The sequence below is a fragment of the Phragmites australis genome, chromosome 8, assembly GCF_958298935.1.
Source record: "Phragmites australis chromosome 8, lpPhrAust1.1, whole genome shotgun sequence".
In the NCBI taxonomy this organism is placed as follows: domain Eukaryota; kingdom Viridiplantae; phylum Streptophyta; class Magnoliopsida; order Poales; family Poaceae; genus Phragmites; species Phragmites australis.
In genome coordinates, this window is record NC_084928.1 from 71482 (window position 1) to 90980 (window position 19499).

The 19499-nt window shown below is 43.5% G+C and overlaps 3 protein-coding genes across 5 annotated transcripts; 1 reads left to right on the plus strand and 2 right to left on the minus strand.

Moving 5' to 3' along the window:
* Positions 1–114: 114 nt before the first annotated feature.
* Positions 115–2434, minus strand: LOC133926062 (bax inhibitor 1-like). Its single transcript, XM_062371802.1, has 5 exons — positions 2198–2434; positions 1870–2105; positions 726–912; positions 494–649; positions 115–391 (listed from the first exon to the last, which is right to left on the minus strand). The coding sequence occupies exons 1-5, from the start codon at positions 2318–2320 to the stop codon at positions 335–337; spliced, it is 759 nt and encodes a 252-aa protein (XP_062227786.1). The 5' UTR covers positions 2321–2434; the 3' UTR covers positions 115–334.
* A 379-nt stretch (positions 2435–2813) lies between these two features.
* Positions 2814–3741, plus strand: LOC133926063 (plastocyanin, chloroplastic-like). The gene has a single exon (XM_062371803.1). It carries the CDS (start codon positions 2987–2989, stop codon positions 3461–3463), a length of 477 nt encoding a protein of 158 aa, XP_062227787.1. The 5' UTR covers positions 2814–2986; the 3' UTR covers positions 3464–3741.
* A 214-nt stretch (positions 3742–3955) lies between these two features.
* On the minus strand, positions 3956–12515 carry LOC133926059 (BTB/POZ domain-containing protein At2g30600). Of its 3 annotated transcripts, none has more exons than XM_062371796.1 (11): positions 11403–12513; positions 10988–11317; positions 10650–10877; positions 9928–10089; positions 5482–5694; positions 5341–5388; positions 5195–5253; positions 4977–5109; positions 4812–4886; positions 4646–4726; positions 3956–4478 (listed from the first exon to the last, which is right to left on the minus strand). In XM_062371796.1, exons 1-11 carry the CDS (start codon positions 12207–12209, stop codon positions 4191–4193), a joined length of 2424 nt encoding a protein of 807 aa, XP_062227780.1. In that variant the 5' UTR covers positions 12210–12513; the 3' UTR covers positions 3956–4190. The 3 variants fall into 3 exon arrangements, with proteins under 3 accessions (XP_062227780.1, XP_062227782.1, XP_062227783.1); XM_062371799.1 differs by having other exon boundaries at positions 4341–4478; positions 4614–4726; positions 11403–12515; XM_062371798.1 differs by lacking the exon at positions 5482–5694.
* Between the last annotated feature and the right edge of the window lie 6984 nt (positions 12516–19499).

Below are 19499 nucleotides of genomic sequence, written 5' to 3' on the forward strand. Positions count from 1 at the left end.
CACGCGGAGGCGGAGATCACGACGAGAGTCAACGACCGGTGAGCACCTTCGGACCTCACCTGAGCACTGAACACTGAACAGCAAGGGAACAAGTAAACTGGAGCCAGGCACAAATTCAGCAAGGAAACAACATTACTGGCAGCATTGTTATACCACTGATGAATTGCATTACATTACAGTGCTAGATACAGGTAGCCTGAAGAAACAGCAAGTTCGTTCGTCACCGGCAAATCAACACAACAACCTAACCAAGCATACACTCCAGTACATCAAACAGGAGCAGTAACTTTAACGCATTTCAAGCGGGGAGATCCCAGCAGACGGTTTGTAGTATTCAAGAGCGCTTCTTCCTCTTCTTCTCATCTTCACATTTCTCCGACGCATTCTTCAGCTGCAACAACAACAAAAATAACAACAGCAGACATCAGAACGACACGAGCTATTCCCTGGTGGGGCGGGGTGGGATGGGGGGGGACATCAACTGCTAACTAACCATGATGACAAGGACCCGAACAAGAACTGCAACAAAGTCGGTGAAGAGAGTAAGTGCATGCTTGATGTAGTCCATATCCCCATGGTGTGCCCTCTCGATGATCTCCTGGGTGTCAAACACCATATATCCCAGGAAAACCAGGAGGCCAAAGTAGAGCTGCAGATTATCATCAATCCATCATGCAAAGTCAGTTTGCCAGGCTACTTTTACGAGCCTAGGTCAGCGATTTTACCTCAAACATGAAGGTCGCAGTGGAATGGCCAAAGATGGAAGCGGCAAACTGCAGCCAGAGAAGAATTGAGAGGCCAGAAGAAAGCAAACCGCCAAGGTACAGATATTCCCTGCGTTTGGCAATGATAGCAGCACCCGAGAAGCATCCAAAAGCAATTGCAGTTCCGATGAATGCCGTCACTAGAATCCTGGAGGCACAAAGCGTACTAGATAAGATACAGCAATCGAAACAATACACTGCAGGAGGAAGTAGACAGTATCTCTCAGCTCAAAAATCAGGTCCAAGCGTTTGGATAATTAAGGAAGAAGTTGTGTTTGTTATTAGTTGAGCACCCTGGGCAAAGAGGGCAAGTGGTTACTCTAGCTAGGAGAAATAGTACAGCTTAAGCAACGCCTGCTACAATCCTACACTAGACACTAAACTAATCATGGGCATGGATCACTATCTCATTCTGATGTTTACTGCTCTTATTCCGGCATGATCAAATCGCAAAGCATCCATGTACAAAACCTCTGCAGTTTCAAAAGATTCCTCTGCATGACGACGGTCCTGGCTGAAAAAGACTGATTCAATGAAATATGCCATGCCTACATTAAGATTTAAAACGTGTTGTCTACTTCCAGGAAATGTTCGAAACACTCTTAGTTAAGCCAGCGCATAGAATTCCAACCCCCTCCGGGACGAGGAGTGGTTGTAGCAGCCAAAACTCATCTACATATGATTGTAACAGCCACTGATGTACCTCATAGTTGGGCTGTACCTTCCACTCGTTGCTAGAACCGAGAGCGCTAGCGATTACTTTCTTTCTGACCTTGAGCCAAGAAATTCCATACCTTCCACCGACTTTTTTTTGCGTGAATACGTACTTGCCTAGCTAACTACCTCAAGAAGTATTAATCACAAGCAAATGCCTAGCTAGCTAAAACAACCTATGCCTCGCTCCATTCCTGCGCACTCATACCGCTCGAGTCACTTGCGTTCCACTTGTTGAATAATAAAGAGAAGATTGTTAACAGAAATGTTAGCATAGCACTTACGTTCCACTCGTTGAATAATAAAGAGAAGATTGTTAACAGAAATGTTAGCATAGCATAGCATCTAGTTGAGAGCAAGGTCCACATGCATCACATGGTAAGGAGAGGACCTTGGATCGAAGTCAAGAGCAAGGTGGATGAGAGGGCCAACGGAGGTCCCTTGAAGGAGGGCGGCAGACATGAACAAGGCAAAGCGGTTCTTCTCCTGGTAGGTGGGCAGCGAGAAGAGGCCGACGATGGCGGCCAGGCATCCCAAGGTGGTGAGGGTGCCGCCGATGTTGAGGATGATGTGCAGGTAGGCGCCGAGTGCGGAGAAGGCCAGCGCGGAGCACAAGGTCACGTACACCTGCAGCAATTCAATCAAGCAGACTAGCTTTGAGTTGAGTTGAGTTGAGAATCCGAATCCCCCAAGAAAGAAAGAGGGAGGGAGGGACTTGCGTGCTTGAGGTGGGACTGCACGGCGGGGGAGATGTGGCCCAGGTGCTTGAGCGAGTCGAAGCCGCTCCTCCTCCTCCTCCTCCGTTGCGACTGCTCATCCCAGAACCCGAACAGGGACTCCATCGCCACCTCCGATCCCCCAATCGAATCCAGCTGGCAGTGGAAAGGACAGAAACCCTAATAAATCCCCAAATCGGCCGACCGGGAGGAGGAGGAAGACGATGACGTATGCGTTGGGCCAGGCCGTGGCCTATGGGCCTCATCCTATTTTAGGCTAACTCCAACGGAATCTTCAAATTTACAGTACTTTGACTGTAGCAGTACTGTAGACAAAGCTGATCGTGGGTACGAAGGGAGAAAAAAAGCAGTAGAAGGTAAGAAATAGAGTTGCTGTTGGAGATGAAAAAATAAAAAATACTGTAATAGTGATAAAATATGTTGTAATAGTATTTTTAAAGATGAAAATTTAAGATAACTGTTAGAGATGTTTTTACGCTAGGATGCATTCTCCCGAGCTGAGATCATCATCCTCATGTCATCCGGATGGCCACAAGCCAAATCAGCCAATGGCGCGGGATAAGAATCCGAGGGCGTGGATTCGTGGCCACCCATTCACTCCATGGTCTCATCCATGACTGCCCTCCCGCCCGCCATTGATGATATCATCATCTATTTCTTCTTCCTCCTCCCGCTCTCCGGCCGGCCTAGCTACTTAGTACTATATAGCCACACTGCCCTGCGCACTCGTCGGCCTTAGCTATAGCCAAGACGACCAGCTACCAGCTAGCAATGGTCTCCTTTTCCTCTGCCGCAATCGCCGCCCCATCCTTCGCTGCCGTCCGGGCGCCCGCCCGCGCCCTGGCCAGGATGTCCTCTTCCTCCTTCACTGTACGCGCCTCGCTGAGCAAGGCGGCCGGCACTGCCGCTGTGGCTGTGGCCGCCAGCGCCCTGCTGGCCGGCGGCGCCACGGCGCAGGAGGTCCTGCTGGGCGCCGACGGAGGTGGGCTGGTCTTCGAGCCCAGCGAGTTCACCGTCAAGTCCGGCGAGACCATCACCTTCAAGAACAACGCCGGCTACCCGCACAACATCGTCTTCGACGAGGACGAGGTGCCCAGCGGCGTCGACACCTCCAAGATCTCGCAGGAGGAGTACCTCAACGCCCCAGGCGAGACCTTCTCCATCACCCTCACCGTCCCAGGCACCTACAGCTTCTACTGCGAGCCGCACCAAGGAGCAGGAATGGTCGGCAAGGTCACCGTCAACTAGATAGATAGATAGATATAATCTTCACCAATTCCATTCCATTCCATATAGGAGAGCGATCGAGTTACGTTGCTTGTAATCCCATCATGCACGACATCAATTGATCGATCATCCATGCATTATTTTGAGAACAACGACCAAGAGAGCTAGCTAGCAGCCACCTCCATCAGCGATATGATCGAGCTGCATGCTTAATTATTTCCTCTTTTTGCTTGCTAGATAGATATCCCAGTGTGTATATATCATCGAGGTAATCTCAATTGATCAAGTAATTAGTTGTATTACGATGGATGATACATGTTTTTATGTATCCATCTCTCATGACAATTCAGCATCGAATTCACACCCTGACAACCCATAGATATGATTGTCCTCGTTTCCTTTCGCCTGAGCTGAACAAGCTTATATATAAGTTGGCCGTACGAATCTCGCAAAGCAATTAAGCATATCAGTTGTAAAACAAATATACGACTAAAGAAAAGAAGCCCAGTGATATGGTGAAAACAGACTTTATTCATTCACTAGTTTAAGCTCAGCATGAGACTTTATCCGTATGTTTCTCTCTCTCTCTCTCTTTCTACAAGAAATCCTGATATATATATATAAGCATGAGTGTTGTAATAAGCTAGAAGAAAGCGTGCGAGCAAGGATAATAGCAGTGATGCTAGCTTGATCCGCCCGGCCATCATGATATGATAGTAGCTAGATCAGGATCACAAAAGCGAAGCAGCTATCGGAAGTAGCCGTAGAGCTCGAGGAAGCAAATGCACAGGTTCCAAGTGTTGGAGACGCCGGCGGCCGGCCCCATCAGCGCAACCCTGAAGAATCGGAATGGCAGCAGCGCCGGCGGGCCGGGGATGGGCCACGACGCGAACTGGCCGGGCTGGCAAATGGTCTGGTCGTCTTCATGGACGCGAAGGTTCGTCCAGCTCCAGCCGTCCATCGATCCCTGGAGGACCCAAGACCTCATGAACGTTGTGGAGCCATCCTGCCTCACCGTGTAGTAGTTGCACATAAGCTGTAAGAGCAAATCAAATTAAGCCGAGAGCATATATACCGGGAAAGAGGCCCGAACAGAAACCAAGTTACTCATTTTTCAGTTCACTACTGTGAGAAACCAAGTGCAAACAGATGTCAGATAAGAAGGAAGAACCTGGTTTCGGTTCAAAAAAAAGAAGGAAGAACCTGGTGGTCCTGTCCGATGTCGACCATCCACCAAGAACGTTTCTTGCCTTCTTCGATACAAGGCCCAGCGAAACAAGTCCCCTAGAGTCGCCACATGTCAACTTTAGTTTCACCAAGAGGAAATACCATTAGTGTGTTTTATCAAGCATTCCCAATCTTATAATACCTGGTAATTTTTCGAAACCAAAGCCTTTGGATCCGTGTATCTGCAATTCGGGCTGCTTGCCATCACAGTGATATTCTAATTGCAGAAAGAGATACCGATGAATGAATAAGCGAGGGTTATTACTACAATGAATAGCCTCAAACAAAGCGAACCTTCCCCTTTTACCTTGGCTAAAACAGGATTCATCCATTGATGCTTTCCGAATGACGTTCCAGCATAGTAGATAACACCATTGTTATCACCATCAGAAATATACTGGAGCTCTTTATAGCTGGAGCGTCTATGCTGAAATCTCTCGCTGAAAGATTTGAGGTTCATGAATAGTAGTCAGGCATATCGGCAATCCTTAATCCAGCTTGATCGAAGCGTTAACACATACTCACCATTCATATGATGCAGGCATCCATTGCCCACCATGAGAGAACTCGATGGCTTCTGCAACCTGCGATCCAAGAAATAATCGGATTTTACTCTTCCAGTGTAGAAGCATGCACCCAAAAGATTAACTATGGAGCAAGCGAGCACTAACCAACTGTCTGAATGCTTGCATGTGGTTCGCTAGATTACTTCTCTCCATCTGCATTGAAGCAACAAGCGCTATTAGAGACTAAACAGATTTATTCAGCAAAAGCTGCTTCATAATAGAATCACATAACAAGAAAAGCAGTACCCTCTGAAGGATCGATTGCTGCATCAAAGGGAACCTTACAAACGGTAATAAAGTATTGATGGCAGTAAGCCTCTCTCCAAAGAGTTGCTCTGGTGTTGAAGTGCTTAAGAGCTTATCTACTGAAGTCCAGGACAGAGTTTCACAAGTCTCCATACACCATGTTAAGATGGCATCTAGAACTCTCTCTTCCGATGTTAGAGTCATATCACCGTGCTGCAAAATTACTACTAGTATGACCAATGCCAAAAGAAATAGCTCACTAGTATTTTCAGCATTTAGTCTATTCAAGACACATGTTGTGTATTCCACTTTGCGAGTACATGTGCCCCGAAATTTAGGTTGCACTTCCATACAGATTCCATTTTTCTAATATTTAACAGAAATGATAATATATAAACCAGAAAATCTTAACCATTTCAGAACCCAAAAAAATGGAGAGCAATTTTACTTCCTGGGCAAAACAACATCTGAAGTACTTAACTGTTGAGAATCTTCACCATTCCTATCCAAATTCATAAGATTCCTTTTTCCCTTACGTTTTATGAATGTGTAGGTTCATCAACAGAGTACGCCTGAAGATTTATGTTGAGCATGTTGCTGCTTAGTTAATTGGCAAGCCTTGCAACCGGAAAAAGTTACCAAGGGGTAAAGCTAAAAACTAAGAGAGTCACATTTGTTTATTAGGAAAAATGCAAAAATATGACGCAACGAAGGACCGACACACGACAGTGCCAAAACTAAACCCATGCGACGTTAGGGTTCAGTTTGGCCGAAAACCACAGCGTGCAACACCTAGGCAGAGCTAGTCCTGGTGTTGGGCAGCGGCGCTGCCCTAGCTAGGTTCTAAAACCCGGCCAGGAAGAAGAAAAAAGGAGAGATCAAAGGGAAAAACAGGACTATAGGAAGAACAGGACTACAGGAAGAACTACAAAAATAATAGATGCAATATGTTTTTTGTCGATTGGCTTGTGATTGCAATCGGTCTTCACCCCCTCAACTATTTATAGGGGCGGCTTGGACTTAGCCCTTATGGAATAGGACTCTATTCCATGTCTACACGTGCCCTATTTGGCCAAAACTTCCAAAAGAATCTGAACAGATCTAAAAATCCAGTCGAGTCAGACTCGGACTGAACACCGAATGGTCCGATGAGAACAAAATTGTGAACACCGGAACATCCTGCGAGTTTAACCAGGCTGAAACCCTAAACTCTGTTTAATAAACACCAGATATTCCGATATACAATATGTACACATCAGAGGCTTCGCCGGAACAATTTTCAAGAGTTCTGAACTCTCTACAACAACTCGCATTTGCACTAGACCTATTCAAACCTCGGGTCGGGCTTTGAAAAGCCCAATGGGAAAACTGTAGGCCCAAGCCCAACACCGGGCCGGGTTTTTGAAGCCCGAGCCTGGTCCGGTGGGAACCGCGGGCCTATTTTTGAAGCCCGAGCCCGACGTGTGCACTGGTCGAGTCGGGTTCCTCGGGCTTTCTTTTCCATGAACAGGCTTAATTTGCACTCACGGATAATCCAACGGTCATCGGATGATTCACCGGACTAATTTCAAGAGATCTAAACACGCTACAAGAATTGATGAACTCACCGGATGATCTGTTACTTCACCGAATAATTCACCGGACTAATTCCAGAAGATCCAAACTCTCTGCAAGAATTGATGAACTCACCGGATGATCCGATGATAACACCGGAGTCTTCACCGAACTATTCTCTAGAAGATTGCAACTCTCTGCAGAATTCAAACTACTCTACCCACCGGATATTCCGATGATGACACGGTCTAAACACTGGACCATCCGATGTTCATAAAAAACCTAACCGTGTCATTTTTTGCTATCAACACATGCCCCCCTCTTTTTCTGGTAAAGCTTGCGTACCGAAAAACATTTTTATGCACAATAATCATGAACGATGATAAACTACATCGGCCACGTACAATTATATTTCTTAGGGCGATGATAAACTACATCGGCCACGTACAATTACTTCAAGTGCCGATCTATCTCCTTTAGCTTCTTAGAAAATAGCTTCTTTTGGCCCAAATCCAATTGAGCTACTTCACTTTCATTCATAGCACGGAATTCCAAAGATAACATAAAAACCATATTAACATCCATACCTTCAGTTGGTGAAGCATCATTAGTGTGCACCGGTGAATCACCATAATCAATTAATTCCGCATCTTCCTTATCGTCTTGCATAGACACCAGCGTTGTTGTTAGTGAAAGAGCTATTGTAGAAGCTGTTATAGCATCTAACTTTGATCTCCACACTTTCACGGGTTGCATTGGCTTAACTTCATTGAAAGTATCATCCCGTAATTCTTCAGCTTGTTGCTCCATTAATTCTTGTTTGCGTAACCACTGCAACCTTCTCTTCTTTGTGTGAGATAAGTCTGAGGGAAACTACCTCGGATGTAAGTATTTAGAAAGCAGCTTGCTACTACTTGTTTCATGATCATTGGTCTTTAAATCAACTTGGACAGCAGTAGGTACATGTTTAGACTTGACCGATTTATCACCAAAGACAATCAGTCCTTTACCAAGTTCTTCGACCACTACTTTCATTGAACCAATCTAAAACATTCCGCAGGTGTCAGCCCATAAGGGATGCCTGACACTTGCAGTGGTATAGGCGGAGCACTATATGCTACAGTTTGGTAACAAGGTATTTACATATTGGGATAAAGCGTGGTGCTTAACATATGGTCTTTGGTATGAATTTTGTCACATCAGTCTTAATAGCATAAGAAGCGATATAATTAGGTGCAACACTACCCATATAATTTCGGCTATCCTAAGGGTTACCCAAGCAAGTATAAGAAAAACTAGGTAACGTATTACTAACAGCACGAGGAATTGGAGCATTAACATTACTAGTAGCGGGTTTTTTCAAACTTTGTTGCTCATGTATTTGCAAAACTAAAGGCCGAAGCTTATCAACCAACGTGTCTTCAACCATCTTTTGAATACTACTAGCTATAGTTGGACCAACAGATTGACTAATCATATTAGCAACATCTTGATGCGAGGGAGAGGGTTGAGCACTCACATTGGTTAGTACCTTAGGGCTTTGGTCAGCGGACGATGAAGAATCTTCTTTCTTGAACACGCCTTGTCGAGTCTTCACGTAGCGCGAGAGCAAGTCAGCTTCGATTGTCAAACGCGCTTCTTCCAGCAACTCGTCATAGGATCCTTGTCGATTTCTGAAGTAGACAACTCTAGGGTTTCAAAATTCGGCTAGAAGACAATCGAAAACTCGATTCCCCAGCAAATATGACGCGACGAAGCACCAACACACGATTCAATGTAAGACAACGCCAAAACCAAACCCAGGCGACATTAGGGTTTAGTTTCGCCGAAAACCACAGCGCACAACACCTAGGTGGAGCTAGTCGTGGTGTTGGGCGGCGGCGGTGCCCTAGCTAGGTTCTAAAACCTGGCCAGGAAAAAGAAAAAAGGAGAGATCAAAGGGAAAAACAGGACTACAGGAAGAACTACAAAAATAATAGATGCAATATGTTTTTTGTCGATTGGCTTGTGATTGCAATCGGTCTTCACCCCCTCAACTATTTATAGGGGCGGCTTGGACTTAGCCCTTATGGAATAGGACTATTCCATGTCTACACGCGCCCTATTTGGCCAAAACTTCCAAAAGAATCGGAATAGATCTAAAAAATCCAGTCGAGTCGGACTCGGACTGAACACCGGATGGTCCGATGAGAACAAAATTGTGAATACCGTAACATCAAACGAGTTCAACTGGGCTAAAACCCTAAACTTTGTTTAATAAACACAGGATATTCCGATATACAATATGTACACACCGGAGGCTTCGCCGGAACAATTTTCAAGAGTTCTAAACTCTCTGCAACATCTCGCATTTGCACTCACCGGATAATCCAGCGGTCACCGCATGATTCACCGGACTAATTTCAGGAGATCCAAACTCTCTGCAAAAATTGATGAACTCATCGGATGATCTGGTGCTTCACCAAACTAATTTCAAGAGATCCAAACTCTCTGTAAGAATTGATGAACTCACCGGATAATCTGATGATAACACCGGAGTCTTCACCGGACTATTTTCCAGGAGATTGCAACTCTCTGCATAATACAAACTACTCTACCCACCGAATATTCTGGTGATGACACGGCCTAAACACCGGAGCATCCAGTGTTCACAAAAAACCTAGCCATGCCATTTTTTGCTATCAACAAATTGCCAAGCTTATGTGAGGTGACACTTGAAGCAATCTACTACAGCATTTAAATGTTATACGTGCCATTTCATATTAGACCACTAACATATTATTTTTTGGTGATGCTAATCTTGATGAACATCTTAATATGTTCTCAAAGACACCATTTGCATTTAGTCTGACTGCAGTCGGCTGATGAAACAAAAACAGTTGTATTACTTGCCTGAAGAATATCCTTAAATGTTGCCTCATCTAACAACACAAAGTCCGTGCAAGCAGTTGTGCAATAATCAAAGTGCGTAGCAAAATTCCTCTTGCACACTTCTTCAAGCAGTTTACAAGATGGGATTGATGAAACTGCCTGTAAGACTGAACATACTGTGTCCTGCAATAAACTTTCAGCGGTCAGTCTACATTGAATCAGTTACAAGTTCACCCAAATTTGCAGAAGCCATATCCCTTAAATTTGGAAGAAAAAAACTAGAAATTAGTCTTGTTGGATGAGCTTCTTCCAGTAGGACACACGAATCCTGCATGTGTAACGCACGTGGAAAGTGTTAATATCTCATATACTTGATTTCTGAGGCTAACGGCCCCACTAATTACTATCACGACTACCACAACCCACGGCAAGTCTTGACTAGCCACATATATAGCTTTCAGTAATGGCAAAAGGGAAAATAGAAAGGCCTGAAAGTCTGAAACTATAATAGAAGTCTACAGTCATGAGGTATTGCATAAAAATAACATTTTCCTTTTGTTATTATATGAACAACGCTGCATGCAGAATGAAGTGTCACAAGTGCCTTTTTAAGAACAACACAGCTCTACAAACTGGTGAATGAGACGTATTTGTGATAAGTAGTCTTTAGTTCGACTGAGTTGTACCAGTAACTTCTATTGGTGTACCATTCTATATGAAAGAAAACAATAAAACATAGGTACCTCTGAAAGGCATTCCATTATTCGTTTACAGCATTCAAACTGAAGAATAGTGATGGCAAACTGGTCAGACAATAGAAGCAGTTGAACCAACACAGAAGTAATATCCCGGGTATCCACCTTAAGTTCCCCATAGTACATAAACTGAAGGAGGAGAAAGAATGCTTCAGCAGAAACATCTTCGAAAAATACATCCGATGCATTGCTTTCCTTCATCCCATTTGTGAACATCTGCATGATTACGCTCATATCTTTATTTATGCAAAAATATGCATGATGCGTATTTCGTTATCCCAAAATGTGAATATGATGCAGTAATAAAATAATAATAATATGTGTACCTTGGCGAGAGGCACGCTCCACAAGCTAAGGATAATCTTGTGACCCTTGGCAACAAGACCATGCCCATTAACATAGATATTTATATCACTATGCTCGCCATTTGCAAGGAACTGTCCAATTTTCTGCACATTCACTGGAGCTTTGAAAGGGAATGAGTCAAATTGATGAGCTTGGAATCCATTGCTTGATACTTTCAAGTTTTTCCCAGACTCAGAAAGTTTCTTATCCATCTTCAAACAGTCAATGATTTCTTCACAACATGACACCAATGTTTTAACCTTAAAGTGTGAGCTAAACTCCAGCAGGGAATTCAATTGACACTCTGCGATCTAAACAGACACAAAATGTAGAGTTTACAGTTTCCAGACTGGCTCAATATCAAGATAAGAGCGGTTCAAACAAATCAAAGATTACCTGTGTAGAACCTGTATAGATGTACTCAAGAAGAGAGTGGAGAACTGGGTAGGATACTGATGGAAGCTCGATGGTAGATCCATCCACTAAGTTAAAAGGGAAATCTCCAGAAGCACCCAACACAACTTTGTGGGCGGGAACAACCTTTCTTTCACTGCCAACAACAAATACAGCATCGGAGAAGTCCCAGTTCTCTAGAAAATCTTCAAGTACCCTTTGCTCACAGTCATCTTTTAACACTTGTTTTCTCGCATACTCTCCATCACCATCCCGCTCGACATATGCATACTCAATTTGGGTCCAAAGGATGCTATTTGGGGGAGCTGATGGAAGGATGCTTATGTTTCTGTACCCGACATGCTTGTCCCAGCTGGATAGTCCCACGTACTGAACATTCCTGTTGGGATCAGGATCAAGCCATTGGAACAGGAGATTCTTGTTAGGATGCTTTCCTAGTCCGATGCTTATCAATCCATCATAGATGCTGATCCAGTAGCTCTGAAAAGATGAAGAGCAGCATAGCCCTACGCCAGCAACATCAACAACAGTCCTTCCATCTACCTCAATCTTCAATCTTTTGTTTCTATGGCTGCCCAAGATGACAGTGTAATGGCGACTGCTGTCCAGTTTATAGTGGTAGTGATGGCTCCCAAGCTGTTGGCGGAACACCAGAGTAACATCGTTGTGGGCAGATGCCTCAAAGGCGATGCAGCCACGGCCAGGCTCCCCGAAGCGAAACTCTTCACCCCAAGCGCACTCAAAGGGGGCAACTGTTAGCGATCTCTTCGTCTCCTCTACTAATCTCATTGTTGTTTACACCCCACAGTCCCAGAGAGAGAGAGAGAGTAGCTTAACTGAAAAGAGGAGGACAAGACAAGAGCACATCACGACAGGGGCGGATCCACCACTGAGGCGAGGTCGGGCGACCGCCCGAGGTGTCCCGGCGGCGGAACGAGCAGAGGAACGCGCTGGCGCCTGTCGGAGTTGGAGACGAGGTGAACCGCGACAGAATCGAGCTGGACAAGGAGAAGAATGGAGACGGGGAAGGTGAGGTTGCAGATTGGGTAGAGAGAGGAGGAGAGCTCCGCTTTTAATCAGGAGAGCAGCTGCCGGGTCCGAGTCCGCCGGGCGAATTCTGAAACCTAACGGCAGCCGAATGGGCTGCTCGGCATTGCCTGGAGTAGCCCATTAAGCCAACCGCCGCCTTGTTTTCTCTCTCTTTTTTTCCCCTTTTTTCCATGAAAATTCCACATTTCAAATTTGGCTACAAACTCAAATTCGAAATTTATGGAAAACCTCCTAAATTTTTCAACAGTTCTTAATGAAAGATTAAGGTGTGGCCCATTACGTGTTGTCATTAAAATATTACACTCGGATATTAAATATTCAATCTATCTATGCAATCATGCTTAAACATTTAATTAAAAACACACATTATGCCACATTGTACCTTGTTGGAAATATATCAAAATTGTTTTAAATTTTATGCATACTCTAATTTGTAATATGGTATAACCATTAGTAAACATATTTATTATAGCTTAGTCAAGATTTTACTGTTTCCCCCACTAATCCATCTACATTTCCCTTTATTTAATTTATAGGTTTATATTTTTTCTGTTATCTTTTGTTGGGGAATTAATATGCTCTATTCATTATTGAGGTATTCTTCTTTACTTAGATTCCGTGTCTTCGCCTTATTTCAAAATTGTTTTTGAATCTGTCACTAGCCGAGGCAGTAAGCGTCGCAGTGAACAAGGTAAGAGTAGGAGACAAGGCTGCCCAAACCCTAAATCGATGTGAAGGTAACCGATGAGGAGTTGTCAAGAGGAAGAAGGGATGACATGGTCGCGACCTGTGAGGCCAGTGCGCATCGGGCAGAGGGCACAAGGGTTCTCTATAGAATTTTTAGACATCATGAGGATAGGGATAGACGGTGAAAGACAAATCCATCTACATCTCTGGTCTTCATCACAGATATGACGGCTCTCATTGCAGCAATTTGGTTGCTTTCTATTCATTTTTGCTTTCGGAGTTGCTCGAAGATTTATTTCAATTTTTTATAAAAAAAAATACAACCAATTTTGAACTATGCGTTACAGTTTTGAACTCAATATATGCACTTACTAATGGACTAACCTTCGTGTCATGGAAAAAATTGATCTTTTGCCACTCAAAACTTGAGCCATTTTGATCATAATGCCATCGAAGTCAATGACAAATGGCCCCCTTGAGTCTATGATTGTGGGGTCTGTGGCAAATAAACGAAGCCCATTTTTAACTATGGCAAATTGGCAATTGGCCCTGTATCATGGGGGAACATGCACTTGGAATGCAAAAGATTTTATATTCTCATTGTAAAAGTCTAACAAAAACTGCATAGTTCCCTCATTTCAAAAAAAGCGATCATATGTTTGTGATGCTTTTTATTACAACAGCATACTCTGCTCTACATCTGCAGGCTCGTTACTTAAACACACAACCTGGTAGAGGCAACATACAACACGCGTTATACCAGCCATATGGCTTCCACAATAACTTTTTCATTATAACTGCAATCTAGTTTATATTTAACTAAGGATTGTTGAATTATCAATACATACATGAAATTCTTTAAAATAGTTTGAAGACTGAAAAAAACTAGAGTTATCATGCTTCATGGCAAAGTAAAGGTTTGTGTGAAACATAGATATTTCTTACTAGATATTTTACATGGTAAGAAATATCTAGATTTTAGATAAAACTGAAAAAATCTAGATTTAGATATTTTATAAGAAATGTGTGGAATGTGCCATGTACCAACATTCCAAATGTCTTGCATCAAAGGACAATATAAATATGGGTGACCTCCTCTCCCACTAGCACTAAGTAACTAGAAATTAGAATAGGGCTCTAAGTCTAGATAGTTTCACCATATATTGATAAAATGTAACATGTCATAAATATACGGGATACAAAACTTATTTAGGTTATGATCTCATAAGGTCATTCCACATTACATAGACAAAAGTATATAATCTCGCCTTGTATTCTTCCTTACTTAGACTCCGTGTCTCCGCCCTAACTCAAAATTGTTCCTGGATCCGTCATTGATCACGAATTGAATTGAGGTTCAAGATAATGCAAAAGACTGCTGGAGAGGACAAACTAACATCAATTAAAGACAAGCAGAGAACAAACTAACAATAATTGAATACACAAAATAAAGGAGAATTGCTACAGTAACATGGACTGATTGAGATGGATTCTTGTTCTCGTGTGCTGAAGAAGAAACATAGTCAAAGTAATTAGATAGAGATGGATGGATTGGATCAACGCTCTACTATTACTTGAGCATGCATGTTATACATCCTTTTTCCATTGTTATTTATTTATTCATTGCATCCGTGATTTTTTTAGGGAACACTGAGCCGACGATGCAAGCAAGCAAGGGTGACGCTGAATCCCACGATTTCTATGAGTTTTGCATGGGCAATGTGAGGCAACTATCGGAGCAGCAAAGCAAGCATCTAAACATATTGCACCCTTTGTGATGAAGTTGAATGAAGTCTAAATTAATAAATTATGCTTATGTATGTTTGCATGATTAGTGAGTCGATATTGGGCGTATATGGGTAAAACCTATATTGATTGCATGATCTCTACCCTGAGATGTTGTTTATCCCTATCCTTGTAGCCTTATTAACAATGTTGTTGTCTAAGTTACAAGTTCATTTTAATATGCTTAGTAATGAATAGGTCATCAGTAGAAGACGAGCAATGGTTCGGCTATTGCTCGCGAGCTTAGAGATTAATTATTGTTCATAAAATACAATGATGATGTTGAGATGGTTGAGTTGTGAGGTTGAGGCGAGATGTGAGCGGTGCTAGGAGGTGTCTTCTGCCCAGATGTGGAGTTTCACTGGGTAGGTCGAGAGAGGAACCCGGACGTCGTAGACCGCTTGCATCGTTTAAGCACCGATCGTTGCTGCAGTTGGCTTTAGCACTTTCTGTGCTTACCACATGTCGCATATGGGAATTATAAACCGATTACCTTTGTAGCAATGTCTTTTTGGCATGCGGGTCGATGGTGTCGAGTAGGAGGGGTCGGTTGAGGTATCCAGTTTGTTTCAGGAGTAGCTATGAATGACCCCCGTACCTATTGGCGTATATCCAAACGGTTATGATTTATTGGGAAAGGTTGACATGAATACCCCCTTGTACGGACATGTGTGGTCATGCAAGCCATGTGGTCCTCAAGTCTTGCGAGTAGAGGAGTACCCACTGTAGGGTGTAAAAACATTTCAAAATAACACGCTCTCGGTCATAAGCATGCTTCTGTCCTTTTGCAGCAGTCGTAGAGTTATGAGTGTGAGCTGTGGTTGGTTATGTGGGAGTTGGTTGAGATGGTTTTATTTACAGTTATGATTACTATGATTCTAGTTACATACATGTTCATGTGGGTTTTGCATGTTAAAATGGTAGTTTGGTTAAGTATAGTTGCTCACACATACGTATCTAGGTTGCTTATACATATGTTTACTTAACCTTTGGTATTTTTTTTTTTGCTATTGGCTCAATGCATAATCCTTGGAGTCGGGCTATGTATATATGTACTATATAGATTAAGTCTTGCGAGTACCTTCGTATTTACGCTGCTTTTTCAGGTGTTGTTGGTGAGAAAGAGACGATGTTTGGCTACTTTGTGTTCACCAACGATGGTGATAGGTAAGAGTAGTGCATCCTACTCTTAGGCAAGGCTTTTGGGGCAGTGTCTAAGGGCATACGGTGTTGTCCTCTCTTTTATTTTTGATAGTTTAAATCTTTCGCTGCTTAGTTTATCCCTTTTGTTGTAAATTGATGTAAATGGTTGCATGCTTAAGAACTTATAATATAAATATTTATTTCAATCTTTCTTAAGCTTTGTTGTGATGTGTATTTTGGAAAGGCATGTGTTCCAATCTTGGGCATAAAACACGTGCCGAGACTACTAGGATAATATTCTGGTTAATCACTGAGGTTATGATTATGAATATTGATCCCGCTGATGATTAATTAGAATACTATTTGGATGGTTTCTCACATCACGCATCACAACCAAATCCGGCCGCCCTTGATCGGATCCGGGAGCCCCGAGCACATAGGAGCGAAGAGGGAGGCCCCTGGCAGCTCCTCGGCCGCACCCCAAGCTCTTCCTGCAATTTCCCTCCCTAAACCGAGCCGTGCGACTCCTTCTTCCCCGACACCAGCTATAGCATCTAAGCCCCTAGGTAAGTGGTAAGTGTTTTAGTGATTAATGATAACTATATTATTGTAACTAACAAGTTTGTTTTGAAGGGAATTAAAAAATTAGTTCATAATGATGATTAGGTAATCTTGGTCTCTAAAATTGACTCTATGGATGATCAAAGGATATGTGCATCAAGATTAAAGACTTTCTAGTTCTAAGCGCCATAAAGAGATGAAGGACACTTAGAGTAGTTTAAGTCCTTTTCTAATTCTTTGACCGTACTATAAAGGGAGCTAAGAGTTGTAGCTTGACCCAGTTGTATCTAGACTTAGTTGGATGTACACTTATAAAATTCTAGCACTAGGTAGCTCAGAGAAGCCCATGGATAAGATATCGAGAAGATAAAACTTAAGTTTAATTGAATTGGACGAGTTCAGAACAAATTTGCCTCACCGGATGGTCCGGTGCTTTCACATTGGAGTTTTATTTTGGGACACGTGGCTGAAAAAATATGAAGTCGGCACCGGATGGTCTGGTGTTAGGTAAATGAACACACCGGACCTTTTTAAGGAGATGTGCAAATTTTGAGAAAAAAGAGTTCAATGCACCAGATGGTCTGGTGTTCACTGGTATGAAGCACCAGAGCTATTTTTTTAGAGGGTTTGGCTCAGTGCAGTGAGAATTGAACACATCGGATGATCTGGTGTGTGAATGATAGAGTACACCATAGCATCTCTTAGTGTTAATGGCTAATGCCCACTGGCAATGTGAGGGTTTGGAAAAAGGTACACACTAGATGGTCCAGTGTGTCTGAGCATGTGTACACCGGACCTTCCGATGTTAATAGAAAATTTGGGTGGTTAGTTAACAGCTAGATTTAGACATTTAGCCTATAAATACCCCCTCACTTCGTCTCACTTCTACCTCTTGCGACCCCAGAGGAGCTTATACAATGTGTGTTATCAAGAAGCAAGAGAGAACACTAAAGTGATTTGCAAAGTCCCTAATTGAAGATTAAGGATATCATTGGTGCTTTAAGAGGAGCAAGTATGCATCTAGCTGTAGTTTATGCTTGATCTTGTCAAGTGAAGCTATTGGCTTGTTACTCTTGGTGGTTGGCAATACCTAACCGGTCTTTGGTGATTGGAGGTATCTCGGTGAGCTCTTGGAGTTCTTATGGGAGCCCAGGGGGAAGATCGTTGAACTTGGTTTGATGTCTGCCAATTTGGAGATGGAGAAGTGGCTATCATGAGTGAGCACTTGAGTCTTGGTGACACAAAGGGAAGCAATATCCTTTATGGATGCTCCAACGTGGACTAGCGAGAGTGCCAACTCCTCGATACCTCAGGAAAAAATTGATGTCTTCTTGTCCATCTTTTTACTTTCCCGCATTTAAATTTGAGTATTTACTTGCTTGCAAGATTTCAATTCCGTATTTACTTTTTGTTCTAGCTTGCTTGTCTACTTGCTTTCTTCTAGCTAGATCGTGTAGTTACATTATCTTTCATCTAGCATAAATTTGTTACTTGTTCTAGAATTCAATAGAAATATTTTTTAATTAATAGCCCAATTCACCCTCCACTCTTGGACCATTCGATCATTTCATCGGCACACTCTTCTGCCTCTCACCGTCGCACCACCTCCCTGCAGCTCCAACCACCAATCCCCGTGATCGGTGAGTTTCACCCTGTGCTATTCAACGTTCCGCGCGTGGTGATTTTGGCTTCGTCCATCACTGGCATGGTCCCCCACGAGAGCCGCTCGTCGCCGCCCTTTTACTGCTCGCCGTCGGCTTGACTCCGGTTTGGCCAGTTAGCTGAGCCCTGCCCAGGTGGATTCGAGTCTTGCCCTGCAGCTTCCACTGCTGTCACATCCCAACTTCCATAATCGTGTGATTAAGCTTAATCATGTGTTATTAGCGTCATAATTAAATTCGAGGGGAATTATTTTGGCACATTAGAGCAATTCATTTTGGATCAATTGGATGAGAGAAACTAATCTGAGAGAGAAAAGAATAGAAATCGTATTGGAAATACCTCCTTTCTCTAGCACGTGGGCCCCACTCGGTGGGCCAACCACCTCACTCTCACCCTCCCTCGCATGCACCCACCTGCTCCCACTCCCTCTCTCTCGTGCTCAACCGAGCTAGCAAGGGCAGCAGCTCCCTCTCACTCTCCTCTCAAGCTCTCTCTCCCTTTCTCCCAAAATCCAACCTAAAGAGAAGGATTTGAGGTATGCATATGATACTCACGCGATCCTTAGCTCATAAGCTTTCTATCCCTCCAATTCATTTGCTCTTTCCCGAAAGATTTGGGGTGGATTTGATGTCTTTTGGTGTTTAGGGTTGAAACGTGAAGAACACCGGATTTCTTTGTCTCCCGAATGATTTCCTCCGTTTTCTTCATCATCCGACGGTCACCCAACTCCATAAGCACCGTGGGTGAGTCTCCTAGGATCCCATAGCATGAATGCATGATTTGGTTGGTCGAAATCTAAGAATTTAGTGCTAAAGTTGAAGTTCATGAGTTCTTGATGTTTTGGTAGCAATAGACGAGTTTTGGTCGATTTCGGCTTATACGTGTGTTCCTATGCGGTAGAGGAGATCCAGATGATAATCTAGGTCCAAAGCCCTAACCAAAAGGTCACCGGAATCGTCGTTGGCAAGCTCACCAAGTGCCCCCGGCCGTATATAGTGGTCCGACCGCCCCTTGGGCCGATCTGACCGCCAAAAGCCCAGAACCCAAACCTCTCTATTCGCTGGCAGTCTGACCGCAATTTTTGGAGGTCTGACCACGGCCCCCGGTGGTCTGACCGCCCCTGTTGGCGGTCTGACTGCGGTCAACTCAGCAGAACCATTTTCAGCATAGTTTACTGTTTGCTGAAACTTG